Below are 22,628 nucleotides of genomic sequence, written 5' to 3' on the forward strand. Positions count from 1 at the left end.
AACACCAACACTTATGGATAAATTTAGTTCATTGTTTATGATAAATAAGGATAAACTGAACCATGAGGCACATCACGCATTAATAATCTTCAGTCTGAGTTTATGCCATTCATACTTATCGTCTCCTTCCTTCCCATTAGCACTGATTATATCTATTTTTAGACAATATTGTCCTCAGTGCCTTATGCAGAAAATTTAAGTAGCCTCTCATGGGGAACTATATAAAATACAATGCTAAAGCTAAGAAAAATAATATAATAGGCAAGATAAACATCAGCTGCTTGTCAAACTTCATATTAATAATGTTCCTAATTAGCAACGACCCTCTCCTCTTCCCAAGACTCATAAACCTCCTTCATACTCATAACTACCTGTTTTCTCCATTTTGTTCTTGTTAGTACTGACTTTCGATACTAATAGACATTTATGCGTCTCAGAAGAAGACTTCTTGATAAGGAGGAGCCAAAAGGACTTCGAAGCACCTCTCCCTACTCAGCAACGACCCATCTTGCCTTGTCTTTCCTCATACGCTCCCCCACCCTTTACTTCTACCTCTTTCTTCGTAAAGGGAGAAGCTGAAGAAAATGAGGTAGTTAAAAATCCAACAGAAAATTTATTTAATTAGATAGGGAGCTCTGTGGTATCTCCGTAATATATTCTGTAAGCGCCACCCCATGCTTTCATCTTTCTTTAAAAATTGAATCCTCTCGTATTCTCCCATTCTCAAATATTTCATTTCGCCTAACTCCAGACGATGCTATGCAGTTGGGTGAGCATTGGACCCTGTTAATAGTAGTACCATTAACCCCATTATCTTACATTTCAATCCAACTTACGTCAAACGATGATGTTCAGATGTCAGTGAGTAGCATGAACTTGAGGTTAATGTCATTACTGTGATGGAAACGAAAATTAGCAAGAAAATAAATCAAAGTAAGGGATATAATTTCTGCATATGCCAGGGCTAAAAGGAAAATGATTTTTTTACTATCGACAATAACACAAAAACTATTAAAAACCTGCTAACATATACAACTGTATAATATAAAAGAAACATAAACATCCACTGTACTAAGAACATTACCTGTAGTATTCATCCTGGAAAGGCATTTGTCATTCATCATGTCATTACCACCTATTTTCTCTCTCTCTCTCTCTCTCTCTCTCTCTCTCTCTCTCTCTCTCTCACATGATCGTCCACCATGCCCCCTCATTCATATCCCCGTCCTCTCCTCCCTCTTCGCTCATCATTATTATCTCCCCGTCTTTTCATGCTGGCCAATGGCAATCAGCGGACACGGAGAGAGAGAGAGAGAGAGAATAGTTTGCGTATCTTGTGCTGTTTGTGTGTGTGCATTTGTGTGTGTGTGCTTATGTTTGCTTTGTCTGTCCGTCTCTGTGTACTTATGCAAGTATGTAGTATGAATAAATTTGCGAATGTCTGTGTGTGTGTGTGTGTGTGTGTGTGTGTGTGTGCGCGCATTTATGAGAGAGAGTGAGAGAGAGTTAACTAGATTTACAGTACATAGAGTATACACATTTTTGTCATTCCCATGAGATGATGTGGTCGGAAATGCATGATGTCTAATTCCCAGATCATTGCCAAGTGATAAGGATGATGGAACTGACTCTCTCTCTCTCTCTCTCTCTCTCTCTCTCTCATTAATGGCATTGTTAGCGACCCTTCCCCTTCTGCCAAAGTTGTCATCACCACCACACAGTCATTACCACCACATTACCACAGATGCAACCACCACCACCATTACAGCTGTCACCACACCACCAGCACCATTACAGCTGTCACCACACCACCAGCACCATTACAGCTGTCACCACACCACCACCACCATTACAGCTGTCATCACACCACCACCACCATTACAGCTGTCACCACACCACCACCACCATTACAGCTGTCACCACACCACCACCACCATTACAGCTGTCACCACACCACCACCACCATTACAGCTGTCACCACACCACCACCACCACCATTGCAGCTGTCACCACACCACCACCACCACCATTACAGCTGTCACCACACCACCACCATTACAGCTGTCACCACACCACCACCACCATTACAGCTGTCACCACACCACCACCACCACCATTACAGCTGTCACCACACCACCACCACCACCATTACAGCTGTCACCACACCACCACCACCACCATTACAGCTGTCACCACACCACCACCACCACCATTACAGCTGTCACTACACCACCACCACCACCATTACAGCTGTCACCACACCACCACCACCACCATTACAGCTGTCACCACACCACCACCACCACCATTACAGCTGTCACCACACCACCACCACCACCATTACAGCTGTCACCACACCACCAGCACCATTACAGCTGTCACCACACCACCACCACCATTACAGCTGTCACCACACCACCACCACCATTACAGCTGTCAAAACACCACCACCACCACCATTACAGCTGTCACCACACCACCACCACCATTACAGCTGTCACCACACCACCACCACCATTACAGCTGTCACCACACCACCACCACCATTACAGCTGTCACCACACCACCACCACCATTACAGCTGTCACCACACCACCACCACCATTACAGCTGTCACCACACCACCACCACCATTACAGCTGTCACCACACCACCACCACCATTACAGCTGTCACCACACCACCACCACCATTACAGCTGTCACCACACCACCACCACCACCACCATTACAGCTGTCACCACACCACCACCACCACCATTACAGCTGTCACCACACCACCACCACTACCACCATTACAGCTGTCACCACACCACCACCACCACCATTACAGCTGTCACCACACCATAACCACCATTGCAGCTGTCACCACACCACCACCACCATTACAGCTGTCACCACACCACCACCACCACCATTACAGCTGTCACCACACCACCACCACCATTACAGCTGTCACCCCACGTGGCATCACCACCACCACCAGCACCACCACAACAGCTGTCACCACCAAAATCACCACCACAGTTTCCACCCACCACCACTTCCTCCATTTTAGCTGTCACGACCACTACCACCACCACCACCACTACCACCACCACCCTAGCTGTCATTACCGCTACTACCACCACCACCACCAACACAGCTTTTACAAACCCCGCCACCACCACCACCACCAACACAGCTTTTACAAACCCAGCCACCACCACCACCACCACCACCACCCCAGCTGTCACGACCACTACCATCACCACCAACACAGCTTTTACAAACCCAGCCACCACCGCCACCACCACCACCTCAACCCCAGCTGTCACGACCGCTACCACCACCACTAACACAGCTTATACAAACCCAGCCACCACCACCACCAACACAGCTTTTACAAACCCCGCCACCACCACCACCACCAACACAGCTTTTACAAACCCAGCCACCACCACCACCTCCACCCCAGCTGTCACGACCAGTACCATCACCACCAACACAGCTTTTACAAACCCAGCCACCACCGCCACCACCACCACCTCAACCCCAGCTGTCACGACCGCTACCACCACCACTAACACAGCTTATACAAACCCAGCCACCACCACCACCACCACCACCAACACAGCTTTCACAAACCCAGCCACCACCACAACCACCTCCACCCCAGCTGTCACGACCGCTACTACCACCACCAACACAGGTTTCACAAACCCACCCACCACAACCACAGCTTTCACCACCGATACCGTTACAGCTGTAAACCCCACCACTACAGCTTTCACCACCACCACCACCATTATTACCACATCCACAGCTTTCACTGCCACCACCACCACCACACCTTGCATCACCACGACGACCACAACCACTATTACCACATCCACAGCTTGCACCAGCACCACCACCACCACCAAAGCTGTCACCGCAAGGGTTACCACCACAACATTGATACCCCCGCTACCACAGCTGCCACCACATCACTGCATTTGTTACCACCACAACCATAGTCACAACTTACATCAACGCCACACAGCTACCACCACCACCATCACTACCATACATATTATCACCATTTCCACCACCATATTCCAACCTCACCAGCATTACTTTGATCACCACAACATCTACCGTGATTCTTGTCAGTACACCCACCAATATCCCCATCGCTGCAACTACCACTGTCATCACCATCATCACAGAAACCATCATAATCCTTGTCACTCCTGCTGCTGCTGCTGCTGCTGTAACCTCGAGTTCGTCTGAAACGTGAACTCGGTGAACTGCAGGTTGAGATTGTTCGTCTCCCGTATTCCATCCTCCTTTTGAGGGATAGGGCCGGAGTTGATTGACGTTTGTTTCAATGGGTAGCAGAGCCGCCTGGCCATAGTGGTGTCACCGCATGAAGGCGTCCCTTTCATGGACCAGTCCCTGTCATTACGATACCATTACCACCATCATCACTATAACCACACCTACCTCCAGCATCATCCCTCTTAAGTTCAGCTACTTTTGTTATCACTTTCATTGCACATACCACCATCACCACTATCACCAGGGCTATTATGATCATCGTTCCACCATAACCTTTACAAGATCTACCACAACCCCTTTCACAATAACAACCACGACCACCATCTTCAGAAATACTACCATCACCAACTTGAAACCAGCTTGGTACCACTGTTACCACCATCGTAATAACTAATATTATATATTTATTTAACCTTAACCTGACCGAGATTTCCGTCTTTTTGCAACTAATTTCCCGATGGTTCACTGGCAGAAAGAGTTACGGCTCTCCTTTTCCACAGCACTCCTAGTATCGTATTCTACTGATAATCTTCTGCTACGTCTCAGCATTCAAGATGAAGAAAAGGTAATTTTAGTTCAAGCTGAAGCAAAAATGAGCATGCGATCATCACCACCGTATCCACTTGCCGTACCACCCCAATTTCATCAATAAAACGGTGCTAGAGACGGACTCCTGCGCGTGGTGGCGGCACCGATAAAACTGTGTGGTTCTACTACCAGCCCAAACAAGCGTCCCTCAGTTTCTTTCCTATCCCCCAAAAGGAGGATGGTACAATGTAGAAGGAGCAGCCAGTAGGCTACTGAGTTCACATTTCAGACAAACCTGGAGCAACACCACCACCACCATCAATAACAACAACAACAACAACAACAACAACAACAACTACTACTACTACTACTACTACTACTACTACTACCACCACTTCTACTATTGCTGCTGCTTCTGCTGCTGCTGCTGCTGCTGTTGTTGTTGTTGTTGTTGTTGTTGTTGTTGTTGTTGTTGTTGTTGTTGTTGTTGTTGTTGCTGTTGTTGCTGCTGCTGCAGCTACCACTACTACTGCTATCACTACTACTATCATCACATAGCCTATTTTATCACCAGTAAATGTCCAAGAAGCAAAACAGAAACGAAGCAACTCCCATCCAGCCACTGTAAACACCCAACTTTTGTGATCCATATGGTTGGTTTATCGCAAACATTACTGGGTCGTCCTTGTGCTTTAAACCAGCCTTGCATTTAACAGGATCTATTTACGGTGGTTTATTGTGTTCTGTCCCAGTTTATCACAAGGCTTATACTCCTTCTGAACTGGTAATGTTTTTGGTCACATTCAATACGCCTGTCTGTCTTAATGTATGTCCGTCGGGTCAGGCTCTAATATTTTATATCCTTAACTACGTAGCTTAGAAACAAGTTTTATGTAGCTACATACCTTATGTAGGCCACCTTCGAAGATGATAATCATTGGTTGAATGTCAAGGTTGCTGGAGTGAAAAGAAATTTTTAACATGCGGATGTTTGTCTCTCGCCTCGTGGACATGCTACTGTTTTTCTGTTACTGCCGTAATGAAAAGTCTTATAATGACTCTCTTGATTCCCACCACCATCACAACCATCAGCACCTTCACTAATATTATCACCAGTATTAATATAATTATTAAATAATAACTGTGATGGTGTCGATGATGATGAGCTGCAAAACTACAGTACAATCCATCACAGTACTATCATCATTATTATTATTGCCATTACTGTTACCATACCCTCAAATACATTCATCACCCTCCACTATCGCCTCCACAAGCACTGCTACTGTCACCTCCACTACCACCATCACAGACACTACCACCACCACCACCACCACGACCACAACCACTCTCATCATCGCTACCACAACTCCCCACTGCCACTAATACCTGATCACCATCACCATCAACAACGCTACCACAGTCACCAGCATCACCACTACCACCACCATCACACCGTTACCAAAGTCACCAACATTACCACCACCACCACCACCACTGCCACCATTATCACCACCATCAACAACATCCTGACATTAAAGCGGGCAACAGCCTCATTTACCGCCACACATAAATACATGGCGCTGTTTCTCCAGTTCTGCCTCACACTCTCACACTTTCTTAATTACAGGTCCTCTCTCTCTTTCACGCCTGTCCATTCTGTGAACTGTGTCTTTTCTATATGCATACACATAACAGTTTTTTTTCTTTCTGTTCTCTTTGTCTCTATTAGTCACTGAAATTATTGCAGTTGATCTTTAGTTACTGGATTCTGTTTCTAACCTTTTCACAATAAAGGATAAATCCTAAGCTGAAAAAAAAAAAAAAAAAATCTGTCTGCCCCCCCCCCCGCAAAAAAAAAAAAAAAAAGAATCAATATTTCTACACTATAAATGTTAGTGAAACCATTTCTTGTATTGAAAGAGGGCAGGTATGAGAGCCACGTTTGTTGAAATTACTATTATTATTATGTACCCAGGGATGTTCAATTTGTCTATGGATGGGGTTGTAAAGGAGGTACAAGGTAGGGCAGTGGATGTTGAAGTGACCCTAATGAGGGAGGGCAATGTCTGGAAACTCCCTGTGCTGTTGTTTACAGATGATACTGTATTGTTTAGTGAAGACGAGGGGGAACTGCAAGGCATGGTGAATGAATTTTTTTTTTTAATAGATAATGAATGGAGGAAGGAAAAAAAAAGGGGAAAATAATAAGTCCATGTGCCTAAAGGCATCCTCCATTCATAAAATACCCATAACAACTGGACTTGAAATGAAGTGGATCAAATGTTTGTGGGAAACAACTCCCAGGAAGCGAATTCCAGAGAGTAGTAGTTCTGAGTATAAATGAATTTTGATAAGCAGAGGTTCTGCATTGCGGGGGAGAGAGAGTGAATTCATGGGAGCTCCCAGCTGCCCGAGTATTTCGGCAGAAAATGTGAAGGGGAAGAACAATTGAACCCAGTTCGTCTGAACACTTACGGTAAAAATATCTATAAAATAATGCTAAAGAAGCAACATCTCTACTTACTGATAATGGAGGAAGGTCTTGCGTAATGGCAGGATTATTGATTAATCTAATGGCTTTATTTTGAATTTTGTCCAACTGCCTCAATGCAACCGCTCCACATCCACTCCACAGTGGTGAACAGTATTCGATCTGAGAACGCACATGACTTTTGTATATTGTGGCAATCTGCTCGTCAGTGAAGAACTCACGAACTCTGTACATAAGTCCCAATTTTTTAGAAGTATTTCTAGCAAGGGATTTAACATAAGCTGTCCAGCTTAGGTTGAGGTTTAGAGTAACACCTATGATATCAATTGTAGTGGATATGGGAATATTGACATCATTTATAATTATGTGAGAGTCTGAGGGATTCTTTCTGTTGGAGAAATTAATGTATTTAGTTTTCTGAGCATTAAATGAGAGAGTATGTAAGAAACGGAATCTAAAGGTGACTGGGAAGCGTAAAGTTATGGTCCTCGAGAGAAATGAAGCTACTGAATGTTCAGCGAGGCTGCAGCTGGATGAGGAGGAATGGGAGATGTGAGTACGTTTAAGTACTTGGGTAGTGAGTTGAGTAAGGATGGAAGTTTAGAGGATGATGTGCTTGAAAGGATACAACAGGGAAGAAAGGTTGCTGGGTCATTGAAAGAATTGATAAAGAACAAGGAAGTGAGCTTGGAAATAAAGGTCGCTGCATGACAGTACTGTGATACCAGCTCTAACGTATGGAAGCAAAGCTTGGACTTTGATGAAAGGACACAAGTCAATAGTGCGAGCAGTGGAAATGAGTTATTAGAGAGGAGCGTGTGGAGTTACGTGGAGAGATAGACTGACAAATGAGGAAGTGAAGGAGCGTTGTGGTGTGGATGTGGATGTGATGGAAAGCGTTAGGAGAAATACACTGAGGTGGTTTGGCCATATGGAGAGGATGCAGAGCGAGAGACTGACGAGAAGAGTGTAGGCGAGTGAGATGGAGAGGGGGAGAGGGAGGGGGAGGCCAAGAATGAGATGGAGGGATGGACTGAAGAGGTATATAAGAGAGGTGCGTGTGAGCTGGGCAGCGCCATAGAGTAGGTGCTGAAGCTGGGAGCAGTAAGTAGGGTCAGGGCGACATGGAGGCGATTTGTTTGTGGCCACCCATTACGGGATTAAGGTGTCTGGCAATAGATAAATAGATTATTATTACTATTAATATTATTGTTATTATTATTATTATTATTATTATTATTGGAGAACATTTTGTAACTGCCACGTCCATACCAGCCGATCTACAACGTTCACCTTCATACACTTTACAAACACCTTCGCGAGTACATGGGACAACGTAAAAGAATGAAAGTGGTCAGTTTATTCTCTCAGAAGACATTAGACTACTCTCTCTCTCTGTCTCTCCTAATGGATCTAAGTTCGAATCCCTTTGGGGGCAGGGAACAGTTTAAGGATTTGAATTTCATAAAGCAGGCTTTACTGATCTACCTGAAAACCCGCCAGCATGTCATAAAATACCCCCGCTAGGACCAGTAAGCAAGTCCTGTATGAGACAGCCCTTGCATGTATTGAGTATGGACGGTGGGTGTTAGTGCAGAAGTGGAGACATGTGGAGGTGTATGGTATGTAGGAGGACTGCTGATCCTTGCGAGCAGGCTGTGAAGCCTATCCCAGAGTCACACACACACACACACACACACACACACACACACACACACACACACACACACACACACACACACACACACACACACACACACACACACACACACACACACACACACACACACACACACACACACACACACACACACACACACACACACACACACACACACACACACACACACACACACACACACACACACACACACACACACACACACACACACACACACACACACACACACACACACACACACACACACACACACACACACACACACACACACACACACACACACACACACACACACACACACACACACACACACACACACACACACACACACACACACACACACACACACACACACACACACAGATGAAGGTGATAAAGATGTAAAACACAGAAATGGATAATAAAATAAATAATGCTATGTAAGTAGTGAACCGAGCCTGCAATGTCATAATATGCTCAAATTATAACCATAACTTAATCCTTCCTAAGGTAGGTGGGAAGGATGAGGTTCATGGTGTAGGGACTAGATGAAATTTGGTAAAGGACGACGGAATGGCAAGGTAGACGCGTGTGGAACGATGGTGAGGTGAGACGTGAAGACAACGAAAAGGACCCGCGGTAAGTACAAGTGTTAGTGTTGGTTTTGTATACTGATTTAATGGAGGACAGAACCTTTGGGAAAATGAACTACTTTAGGAAAAAATATAACGGTACACTACATTTTCAACTCTCTCTCTCTCTCTCTCTCTCTCTCTCTCTCTCTCTCTCTCTCTCTCTCTCTCTCTCTCCAACAATACGCTATACAACAACTCGACAATAACAGTGGTAATGCCATGGAGAATAGTATTACAGGTGGGCAGGATTGCCAACAAGAAGCAGTTATGCTGTGGTAGAACTTATTTTGATTCCTGCAGCCTGAGATCGTCTTTATTTATTTATGTATCTTGTTTATTAATTATTCGTTTGTTTTTTCCTGTCTTTAAGAAAGTCTTTCGTGGTGATTAGATTAATGAAAGATGTAATTCAACACCTCCGTTCAAGAGCTCTTTAAAGGGGAGTAAAATCGTCTATATATATCAAGAATAAAGTAAAATGGACGCCATCAGAGATAAGATGATGATTCATTTGGTACAGTGTGACCTCTTTTCCTGTATTGTAGTTACCGGCAAACTTTGTTATTCACGTTCAGTTCCCCACGTAGTAGAAATATAGGAGTGGCAATATGGTGAAAACAAATATTTGAAATGTAGATGTTAATTCTGTGTACAGTTTATTTTTTATTTATTACTAGACAACTGTTAGCATCTATAATCGTAATATTTTTCTTATTATTATTATTATTATTATTATTATTATTATTATTATTATTATTGTAGTAGTAGTAGCAGTTGTTCCTTAGGCAGTCTGGCCGAACAGCCCCGAGTCCCTTAGGAAGGCCATGGCCGAGACCGGGCTTTCCCACAGAGCTCTCAAAGAGTGTATGTTGTGCTGTTGGCGTAGATGATTGTGTGCAATGCAGTCTTCCATAATGTGCTTAATAGTATGGGGTGCTGTGTTGCATCCTGGACAGGCATCAGTGACGGAGTCATCCAGCCTCTTCTGGTAGCTTAAGAGGGCTGGATGGTGCCCACATCTCAGCCCGGCCAGGTGGACCCTGTCCTCACGAGGAAGATAGGATTCAGAAGGGTGGATGTCAGGAGGCCGTGCATGCACCTGTGTGTTGTCTTTAAGTGACAGAATGGAGCGGCGAGTGATCTGAGTGTGGATATGCTTCTGGAAGCTGGTCTGAGGTGGGCGAGGGGGGAGAGATGACAGTTTTTGTGTATGGTATCGTGTGCTGGGTGTTGTTTTGATGTTCCTTGGTGTGGGTGGATGTGCTGCCATGTACTGTAGTGGATGTTGTGGGTTTGTGGCGGCTGCAGCAAGAAACTGGGTGCCTCTCATATCTAGGTGATCCTTGACTGTGAGGACTTTGGTTTCTTGATGTAGGTGGTCCGTGGGTGTATTAGCTGTGCAGCCTGTGATTATTTTTAGGGCTTTGTTCTGTATGGTCTGTAGAGTGTTGTAGAGTGTTTTGGTCAGGTTAGAAGCCCGGGCATGGGTTGCATAATTCATCACTGAACGTATGCATTGTTTGTATACTGTGGTGGTGGTTTCTTTGTTGTGTCCGAATGTTGTATGGGCAAGTGACCTCAAAGCACTGAGTCTTGGTGTTATTTTATTTTTAATGTTTGTGATGTGTTTTTTAGATGACATTGATGTATTGTATGTTACACCAAGGATTTTGTGTGTGTGTGTGTGTGTGTGTGTGCAGTAGGGGAGTGTAGTTTATAGTGAGGTGTGGGATGTTACTGTGTTCTGCTGTCCAGTTTGTGAGAAGAATCACTGTAGATTTGGCTGGGGCTATTTTGAGCCTGTTTGTGGTGAACCATTCGTGTAGTGTGTTGAGATAAGGTTGAATGATGTGTGCAGCTGTGTTTGTGTTTTGGTGTGTACATGTAAGTGTTATACCATCTGCATAGGAAGCTATGTGTATCTGTGGTGTGTGGGGCGCGGGTACGTCGTGCATGTATAGATTAAAGAGTGTAGGGGACAAAACAGATCCTTGGGGGACGTCGTTTGTGAAATTTCTGATGTTAGAAAATTGACCGGCAAATGTTACGTGTGCACATCTGCCTGTTAAGTAGTTTGCCAGCCATCTTTTTGTGTTATTGTGCATGTTTGTGTTGAGTATTATGTTTGTGAGGTTGTGGCGCGGGATGGCATCAATACGAGTAGCTTTGCTAATGTCTAGTGTGACTAGGAGTGTTCTGTGTGGTGGCTTAGCTGAATTCATGCCATCGAAAACTCTCTGTGTAAGATCTGTAAGAAGGGTATTTGTGGAGTGTAGTGGCATAAAGCCATGTTGTGACTGGGCTAGGGGAATGTGAGGTGTGACTAGTTGTAGTATCAGTCGTTCGGTGACTTTAGAGGGGGTGCAGAGGAGTGTGATGGGGCGATGTGAGGAGGGTAACGTGGGGTCTTTGTTGGGTTTAGAGATAGAGATGATATTGCCATGCTTCCAGATGTTGGGTATTATGTTGTGTGAGTAGCTGTAGTTTGATATGTTGGTAAGTGCTTGTATGCCTTTTGGTCCTAGGTGTTTGAGGTGAATGTTGCTTATGTTGTCTGCTCCACAGGCAGATGAGTGCTTGAGGTTGTTAATGATGTGCTTCGTCTGGTTGTACGTGAAAGTTGCGTAGTCTGGGTCTTTGGGGAACTGTCTCTTACGTCTGATGATATGTCGGTCTTCCGGATGGGGGGTTAGATGGCTGACTTGTGAAAAGTGATTGATGAGAATGTTTGCTTGTTGTTTGTTTGAGGGTATGGTGTCTGTTGTTGTGATGGCAGCGTGTGATTGTGTGGTGTTGCTGTTGGAAAGTGTGATGCTGTTTAGTGTTTTGTAAAGTTTGCTGATGTTTGTTTTGTGGTCAAGTGTTTGGAGGTAATTTTTCCAGTTTAGTGTTTGCTGTTCTGATATTATACTGTTTATCTGAGTGTTGAGTTCTTGTATTTGTTGTATGGTGTTTTGTGTATGGGGTGTTGGGGAGTGTCGCAGTGTGTCCCGTTGTCTGATGAGGACTTGAATTTCTGGTGTGAAGTTGGGGTTGTGTCTCTTTCTGTTGCCTCTAGGGATGTGTCTTTTGTCTGCGTTTTGTATGATTGTATTGAAAGTGTGCACAGCGGTGTTGATGTTTGTGATGGGTGTACTGTTTAGTATTTCGAAATGTTGTTCTGTTTCAGTTACAAAGGCCTCCCAGTTGGCTCTCTTATAATTAGTGTATGTGTGCTTGTGGCCAGCTGGGGTGATTCTGGTTTTGGTAGTGATGATGATTGGGAGGTGATCAGAACCAAGGGTTTTGACCACTCTCCATGATGTAGTGGGGGCGAGGTTTGGGGAGCAGAAGGTGATGTCTGGAGATGACTGGAGGAAGAGGGCTTGGTGTGGGATTTGGGTATGTTGGTCTAGACTGTTTAGTATGAAAAGATGATCTGTCTGGGATTGTAGTACCAGCCCTCTGTCTGTGTCAGGGTTGTTGACATGCCAGGCCGACGACTTGGCGTTGAAATCACCACCCAGGATGATGTTGGGTATGTTAGTGATGTGGTGTATCTGTGGAGAGTAATTGTGTGGTACTGTGGGGGACGACTGGGGGGGAATGTATGTGTTAGCGATTGTTATGTGTGATTTGTTACCAGTGCGTATTTTAATTGATTGTATTTCTGTTGTGGTGTCATGTGGGGGGAGGAGTGACTTTGTGTGTGCACTGGTATCTGCGAAGTTGATGGATTTGTGTATCAGGGTGATGAGTCCACCGCCACCGCCATCGGCCCGGTCTTGTCGAATGGTGGTGAAGTTATGAAATGTCGGTGTTTTCTGTGCTCTGTGTAGTTTTGTTTCTTGTAAGATGACAATGTGTATGTTCTGTTGTTTGATGAATTGTGTGAGTTCATGTATTTTGGTGTTTATGCCACCTATGTTTAACTGAAGGATGTTTATGTTGTGTGTGCGATGTGTGTCGGCTGCTGCAGCACGGGAGGGAGGTGGTATGGGTGGAGGGGAAGGGGTAGGAGGAGGTTGTGATGGAGGTAAGGGTTGAGGTGGATTAGGATGGGTTGGAATGGGAGGAGTTGGGGGACTGGATGGTGTGGGAAGGGTCAGTGTTTGGCTGTGGAGGTGTGAAGGAAATAGGAGTAAGATTGGAAGGTGGGTTGATGGGTGGGGGAAAGGAGCATGAGGAGCAGGTCCAGGTGTTTGTGTAATGTTTCCTGGATGCAAGTGTTGTGCAGGTGTAATGGGTCCTGTTCTTGCAGGAGTTGCACTGAACTGAACCCTCTGTCTGTCGGCTCGACGTGATAGGTTTTGAGCATGTTGGACATATGTATTTGTTGGTGGGTCCTTGTTGTTGTTGTTGTTATTATTATCATTACTCGCTTAAAGGCCGCCTTCGGCGGTCTCCGCTCGATGTCAAGAAATGAGTCGTAACTATGGAACCGATGTTCCGATTGGACTAGAAATTGTTTTATTTTTCAAGTTTGAGCATTTAAACGGTATCTTGCTCTAACAAAACTTGCTCTACATGCGCCCTTTTTTGCTGTGTTACGGTAACTAACAAACATACAGAAATCGAGTCATCATAATACATATTATTATTATTATTATTATTATTATTATTATTATTATTATTATTATTGCTATTAACTCCTTTATTTGGCACTTAACAAACTTGGTCAAGGGTATCAGTACTGTTTGTGGATGTTTACACCTTCTCAGATAATGGACACACACACAGGATTGTATTTTTGTTGTCGTCAATGAAATTATGAGGATACTGGAATAAAACTGTCTCAGGCACTGAACATGGTTAGCCTTTTATTCCGGATACTCGTAAAAAAAACTGACAGATTTGTAAACACAGCTACAGCAATACATGGAAAGATAAGGTGTGGGAGTGTACGAGTATAAGGAGGGGTCATGTGTGTCACGGGAAGAGCGGTCGTTACTGAGTAGGGACAGAAGTGGGTGGAGAGATGTGGTGCGAGAGTAAGCAAGGGAAGTTTTGTGTGTGTGTGTGTGTGTGTGTGTGTGTGTGTGTGTGTGTGTGTGTGTGTGTGTGTAAAGGTGGTGGTTGCTGATTAGGAACAAAAGCACATGGAGATCATTTTGTCGAAAACACCACTCACCGGATGTGACGCCCGACAATAAAGAGACCTATAAAACTGTTCAGTGCATCAAGGCCACTCAGATTTGAAGTCATTACTGATGCCGCTATAATTTACTCACACTGAACAACATTAACACAGTTCATCATGGTGCGGTGCTGCGGTCTGCGCTCCTATTAAGCACTCGTACTTGAAAAAATACTCATCTGACGTTAACTCTTTCGTGGTCTTTGGATGTGGATCCGCGTCCAGCCTGAAAGTGTCCAACCCACTTTTGGGAGGCGGATCCACGTCCCTCTTATTTTACAAAGTCTCAGCTTCCTAACAGTATAAAAACAAATCCGCTAATCCAAATATTCCTGGGTGAAAAATGATTAGAACAGAAAAAAATCCAGAGAGCGGATTTTCAGCTGGGGATGGAGAGCGGGGGGTTTCAACTATACTCGTCATAAAAAATTTTTTTATGCATTGATACTTTCTTTATTCTTTCATCTTTTTCTAAAAGGACGCAGCTTTCAAACGGTATAAAAACAAATCTGCTGATCCTAATATTTCGGGTAAAAAAATGATCAGAAAAGAAAAACTCGAGCACCCGTATTTTCAGCTGGCGAGGGAGCGCGGGAGAGGGGAAAGCAAGGAGGGATCCTCTGGCTGCAGGCGGGTCAGACGGCAAAAGTATTAACAAGGATAGATTACGGGTGCAATATTGACCATGAGAGGGTTAATGAAGACAGTAGTAGCATTCTCAGTCATCTGTGACTCACTCTTGCTGGATAAAATTGTCCAGTATTAGGTACAAAACAAAACCGGGGTTCCTGTCATGCCCGGATTAAGAAAAATGTATTCTACTCGTAACCAGTTTCTACGAGCATCACCCAAACCATGGAGCCATCAGCATCACCAGAACGCACATTCAAACCCCACGAGGACCACAAATGAACCCCGTTACGCCGTCTTCAATTTGTGGAAACTATCATGTACTGGGAAGAGCGTCAATGCTTGTGGCGTAGGTTGGATCCCTGGGGCTCAGTGCATGTGCCTTTGATTTTACCACACTTCAGCCAAGGGACTATATTTTTATATTTCTTTGTGGTGAATTAATGGCCTGCAATTAAATTTATAATTTTAAAGCCTTTGGCCATGCTGGCAAATGATGATTGCTCTCGAGGCTGTTCAGTCCAAGGCCCTTTTTCCATGTTCTCGTATGTTTACCTTTTGGTACACTGCCTTCAGCACAAATATCCAAGATTATTCTCCTTACCAAGTAAACCTTTTCCATTTTTTCTACATGTTCAGACTATCTCAGTCCTTCTTTTCGCTTTACGTTATTACAGATTAACAAAGTACAGTGTATATCACAACGTTTCTTCAGTGATATACTATACAACCTGTCCCTCAAGGAAGCAATATTCATCCACTTTACCATCATCATCTTGTTTCGTTCTAAATTGTAAACATACTCATCCATTACTGACTACCTTCCACGGTCAGTCAGCATCAAACGTCTCATACAGACAGCAGACACCTTTCTCTTTGTATTAAATAAGAGTTTTCTTATTGTCAGGAGAGGTTCAATTTCTTTCAACTTTTGCAGACAACTAATGATTCTGGCATTGCAGCTTCCCTCCGCTTTACCTCAGTATTTTCTTTCTGTTTTTGCGGCCTCCTCAAGGGTGGCCACATAATAATGATCCTCCCTAACTGGCACTTACTCACTCGCCTAATAACTTACTTATTTACTTATTCACTGTTTTTCTGTACCTTTTCGAAAGTCGAGTCCAGGGCTTATAGGAGGGAAATTTTACACAATAATAGACCTCCACCAGGAAAAAGTTTCAGGCAGAATAGGACCTTCGATGGCCACCACCCACGGGAGGGGGGGGGGGTTATTCCTAGCTCTAGCTCAAGCCGTTAGCCACGACCAATTTTTCCCCCATGAACACGAATATTTGTAGTGGTAGAGCTTTACTCGGGCCATGTTATGAATGTAGTCGGATCCCCTAGGCCAGGGGTTCTCAACCTTTTTAATCTTATGTACCCCTTGAAGTCTTTTAGTATTGGTCACGTACCCCTTACCCACAATGCAGCATCAGGAAGGGTAAAAAGAAATGCATGGTTTATTGACTTAGTTTATTAAGTTTAAATTGTGTTATATATGTGGAGCAGACAAACTTTTCAATTAATGTCAGTATGTCACTATGAGGTAGTGTTGATAGGAACTAGTTACTGTCATAGGGAAACAATATGTGACTGGCTGCTAGCATGCAATACATGTACTAAAACAGAACTATAACAGACAGTTTTCGATCATTGTGACAGTGAACTAGTGCTGCTTGCAGCTAGTTGCAACTTGTAACTAGTAACAGTGATAGGTAAGTCAGTGTGTGTGAATAGCATAAAAATAATAATAAAACAGTACTAAATCAGACACATTTTTCCAGTAACTGTGACTGTGAGGTAGTGGTGCTATATACAGATTATAACTAGTTACTCTTGGGGAAATTACTGTGTACGTGACTAGCATCACTAGCATGAAAAAAGTAACAAAATAGAATTAAGGCTTTGTGTTCCACTGACTGCGAACTAATGCTGATTGTTAAGCCTCGCAACTAGTTATTAGTAACTAGTTACTTACTCATAGGGAAGTCAGTGTGTGTGACTGCATTAAAATACAAGTATATACTAATTCAGTGAGATGGTTGGGCCTGTTTCTTTGCTGCCAACAAGTCAATCCTCGGCACAGTCTTTGAGAGAGCCACTCTTATGTCGTCTTTGACTGCAAGACGTGAACGTAACTTGTTTTTAATCAAGCACAGTGCTGAGAATCCCTGCTCACAGCAGTATGTAGAAGGAAACCATTACCAGTTATTATGGCTGCAGTGCAGGCACATGACTTCGTAGCCACAAGCAAAATCCATGACAACTTAAACGAGGAAAAAAAATCAGACTACAAATACACTGGAAACCTGAGGGTGAGGGTAGTGAGGGAAGAGTGGTGAGTGGGTGACAGAGAGAGGCGAACAGTGCGTCTCACTTTGGTACCTGCTCGGTACGCGTGAGGAATTACGTGATCGATAGAAAACGAGCAAGGGTGACTACTGTATTATGGGTTTGCAAGGTTGTGTGGCAAGTGTAGTCCAAGAGAGCTTTCTCTCAAATGACATAACTCCAAGAGTTTCCTTGTTAACGTTGTCACTTAGTGTCCTGGTTCTAGTGGAGGACACATCTAGCCTAGCACATGTAGGCCACTTTCTACAAACAGGTTTGAAGTTATTCAAAACCGAAGTATTTTGAGAAACCTGTCACGTACCCCCAAAATTCCTCTCACGTACCCCTGGGGGTACGCGTACCCCAGGTTGAGAACCCCTGCCCTAGGCCGTCTCCCACGGAGGGGAAGGGAGGGAGAGGGGAAGAGGCGGAGCTCCCGGGGAAAATTCGTTACGAACGGTCATAGATTTTAACCTGGGAGAATGAAATTTTGCATATTGGTTGATGTTCATCCCAGCCACGTTGTGAGCGTAATCCCAAGGGCTGCCTTCCAGGAAGGGGGGGTGGGGGGTCCGGGGATCTACAGCGAATCTGGTATTTACTGTTATAATTTCATATCCAGGAGCAAGTAATTTTGCACAGTGGTAAACCACTACTTCAGCCATGTATCAGACCAGGTGGGACCTCTGAGAGCCTTCTTTCCCTCACGAAAGGAGGGGCGGGGTTGCGGCCCCGGGGGTGCAGGCCAAAGCCATTATGCATGAATATAATATTTAAACTAGGAATACATTATTTCGCATATTGGTAAACGTTCGCTCTGGTCACTATATAGGGCAGGTGGAACCCCGGGAGGGACACCACGGGAGGAAAACGCCATAGATGTTTACCTAGGAATATGGCCCAAGGGCCACCCTCGAGATGTGGGCACTCATCGATGTCCCGACCAAAGCCGTTGTGCACGACCGAAGAGTTTAACATAGAAATATGAAGTTTTGCTAATTGGTAGACGTTCAGTCCAGCCACGTCTTAAGATTTAGATATAGACATATAGACAGATATGAAGATATAGATATATTGATGTAGATATAGATATAGATTTATTTTTCCCTAGGAACAGGGCAATTAGAACAGTAGTAAACCTTCACCTGGACCAGAGTTTAGCCACGGTCAGACTCACGGGATTTGCACCTCTCCAGTAAATATTTCCCTCTGTCCTTTTACAGTAATGCAGGGATGAGTGCACCAGGTAAAGGGATCCTCTGACTTGTTATGCCTTTTTCATGCCTTCTCTTATCGCTTCCGTCACTTTTCTTTTTTTATCCTTTTTATCTTTCTTTTATGCATCTTATGCACCTCCATTAATTCCTCTACGCATTGAATCACCATCTGGCCATCTACACAGTGGTAATATTAACACTTTCAGTCCAATGCAGCGCTTCAGTCCGATGCAGAGCTTTTATATTTCTTCTAGCTAATTCCAGGCATTACGTTTAATGAAAGAATTTCCTCATGAAGTAATGGGATAAAAATTCTCCCTTAACCCTTTCAATACGATGGTGTAAAATTGTAAGGACTCTTTCTACTTGCTTTTGAGTTTATATACCTTAGGATGACACAGTCATTAAAAACCTACACCTCACCCATAAAACTCGAAAAGCCTCTCCTAAAATTAATAGAGCCCTCTGGAGGTAGCAGGAGTAAAAAAAAAAAAGACGTAAAACTTAGTGAAAAAATTAACATTATTACTCAACAGGTCCCCACGTAAGATGAATATAATCAGCGCGCGCCCTCGCGCACGTGTGTGTGTGTGTGTGTGTGTGTGTGTGTGTGTGTGTGTGTGTGTGTGACGCAGATATGTAAACACGGAGAGAGAGAGAGAGAGAGAGAGAGAGAGAGAGAGAGAGAGAGAGAGTGAATGAATGAGTGAGAATGAACGAAGGAATGAGTCTGTCCGGGGGTGAGGAAGAGGAAACTATATATTAACACGCACACTTTTCAACCTTCCTCCGATCACCATCTTCCACGTCCTTCACCCTCTTCACCCTGTTTTCGTTTTCTCTCCATCTCTCTTCAACACAAGCACACAAAAACAAACACGCAGACATATCGTCTCAGATCCAGTTTCATTATGATCACAATCTCTCTCTCTCTCTCTCTCTCTCTCTCTCTCTCTCTCTCTCTCTCTCTCTCCAATGACGGCTCTTTTTCTCTCTTTCACCACCCAGTTCTTCCTCTTTTCACTACCACGTTTCTCTAGCGTTATCTTCCCTTTCGTCGCCTTTCTAAAATCTTTTTCATCACTAATTGCATCTTTCTGTTTCTCTCTGTCAATTAATCAACTTCTTATCGTCCCTTCTTCTTATCTCGTCATTCATACGGTATCCTCAGTTGCATCACTTGTATGTCTCTTTTCCATTTTCATCTGTGTGTCTGTCCGTCTGTCTGTCTGTCTGTCTGTCTGTCTGTCTGTCTGTCTCTCTCTCTCTCTCTCTCTCTCTCTCTCTCTCTCTCTCTCTCTCTCTCCACATTTTGTCTGTCTGTCTATCCATCTATCTATTATATTTATCTGTCTGTTAACCAAGGCAAGGACTGTGGGCTAGACTACTCTGTCCCAACGTTTAAGGTGATGGTAACCAGCCTTGTGGTCCCCTGAGTGGCATTATGTGAGCAGTAAACCCCAGCTGCCCTTGGATGCAAACCCTCAAGGGACCCATCCAGCTGAAGACCACCAGGGACCGTATCCTCGCCTCTTAAAGAATCTCCCTAACATTTCTTCGTAAGTTATTTATTTTGTTTAATATACCTTCCCGTCCTCTTCTGTATCACTTTAAATAATTCTAATGTCAACATATTTTGCATATAAAACAAACAAAACGATATTAGCCAACTGTATCCAAAAAATATATCTATATATGAGGAAGATTTGTTAGGGAGCTTCCTTAACCGCCTAAAATACCCAGACGTCTGTTTGGTTTTGTGATTACCACCCAGCGTAGTAAACGGTTTCCAGGGTCACAAGGAACTTTCATTCAGTGTAAAGTTACCTGAAGGCAGCTCTGCATCGAGTGAATGGATGGTAGGCGCCCACACCTATATCTCTTTTTTCTTCCTTTTCTTGTACAGTATCTCCCTACCACAATTCCACATTCCTTTGTTTTTCCCATCTACAACTTCTTTCATTTTCTCTTTCCCTCTTGCTATTCTTCTCTATATTGGTCCTCCTCCTCTCTCTTTTATCTCCTCCTTTCCATTTTCTCCCTCCCGTCCATCCCTCTTCCTCTCTTCCCTTTTCCTATCTCTCTTCCTCGCTCTCTCCCTCCCTACATTTCTTTCTTCCCCTTGTCTTTATCAGTTACTTTTACTCTTCCTTGCCTAATCTTTTTCCATTCCTCTTCTCCTGTTCTCTCCCTCCTTCATTTCATTCCTTTCTTCTCTCTCCTCTTTCTTTTCTTATCCCTCATCCTTTTTCTCTGTCTCCTCCTCTTCTCTGTTCCCTTTTCTCTCCCTTTTCTTTCCTCTTTTATTTTCATCACCTTTCCCATTCTCTCTCTCTCTCTCTCTCTCTCTCTCTCTCTCTCTCTGCTAAAAATTAGTCTGTGAATTACACTAATTGCCAACGTAAAGATCCTCAAAGGATTTAATAATGGAGAAGTGATTTTTTTTCATTGTAGCACTGAGGTTTACGAGAGAGAGAGAGAGAGAGAGAGAGAGAGAGACAGACAGACAGACAGACAGACAGATGGATGGATGGATGGATGAGGGGGGACTTACTTCTGTCCCATGGATTATCTACTTCTGCTTACATCATCCCGTTAACTACCAGGATTGTTCTCGACTGACTAACATCGTCCTGTGTTAGCTTAGACAGAATTCTTAGCTGTACCAATAGCAGAAAAAGCGTTAGTTAAAATACAGTAAGTAACGAAATCACCTGCTTCTAGACAGTGATAATATCTGTGTGTTTAAAAAAGAAAGAAGAAGAATGAAAATGGGCAGAGTGTACTGTAATAATCTCTCCCACCCACATTAATTTCCAAACACTCGAATGAAAAAAAAAATCTAATGTTTTCGTGAATATAACATCTATATGTATAAAAAGCTAAACAAACAAAGCAAAAGACGCAATTACCTCTCAGCCACATAATTTTCTAAACACCATTCACCCATTCGGTAGCGAGGATATTGTTTGCTATTTTATTTTTGGCTCTTTTCTGGCGATTACGTTCTGCTGAGAAAAATTGTAACATTCAATGCGCGAAGCGGTGTAATTATCAACCTCATCGATGATATGGATGCACAGTGGTATTAAAATTAGCCTTACAAATGACGATTTTATTAATAAAGAAAGGCTAGTGATAAAAAGATGAAATTGACTGCTGTGGACGAATTTAGGTATTTTGTTCATACTAACACAAAGCGGATTTATTCAAGTGGTATATTCCCTGGTAGTCACAGAGTAAATGTCTACTAGACGTACGGAACTAATTATTTATTCGGGGTAACTCCCAACAGTTATATTGAACTGAGGAAAGCCTAATCACACACACACAAAATAAAATCGATTTTTTACCTTATAATCCATGCCTGCTGCCCCCTGTGTTTTTTTTACAACCAGAGAGGGAGAGAGGGCTGTGATAATGTGTAACTGGTAGCTTTATTTAAGCTCTCCATTTCGAAGAAATCTCTTCAAAGTTGCTTATTGTTTAAAAGAGAGACAGCCAGAGACAGAGACAATAAGTTCGACTCATTGAAATTTTAAATTCGATGCTCTTGGTGGACTCTGATATATTATTCAGACTTACGTTGGACGAACATATTTCCTTTATAATCCAGTCATTCAAAGCGATGATGTAATCGGGTCATCGTGTTAAAAGGGTTAAGTAAATCTAGAAATAATACGTGTCACCATCGGCCGGTCAGTCACATTCAGACAT

The 22,628-nt window shown here is 43.6% G+C and overlaps 1 protein-coding gene across 1 annotated transcript in view; it reads right to left on the reverse strand.

The window, feature by feature from the left end:
- Nucleotides 1-4,206: 4,206 nt before the first annotated feature.
- LOC145409356 (uncharacterized) overlaps nt 4,207-22,628 on the reverse strand; it is a 108,128-nt gene continuing 89,706 nt past the window's right edge. The window contains exon 8 of the mRNA XM_080279826.1: nt 4,207-4,417. Within this exon, the coding sequence (XP_080135952.1) occupies nt 4,207-4,417 (211 nt within the window). The remainder of the gene's footprint in view (nt 4,418-22,628) is intronic.

Source organism: Coenobita brevimanus, chromosome 80 (assembly GCF_032717465.1).
Source record: "Coenobita brevimanus isolate Jiangsu-jjx chromosome 80, ASM3271746v2, whole genome shotgun sequence".
NCBI lineage: Eukaryota > Metazoa > Arthropoda > Malacostraca > Decapoda > Coenobitidae > Coenobita > Coenobita brevimanus.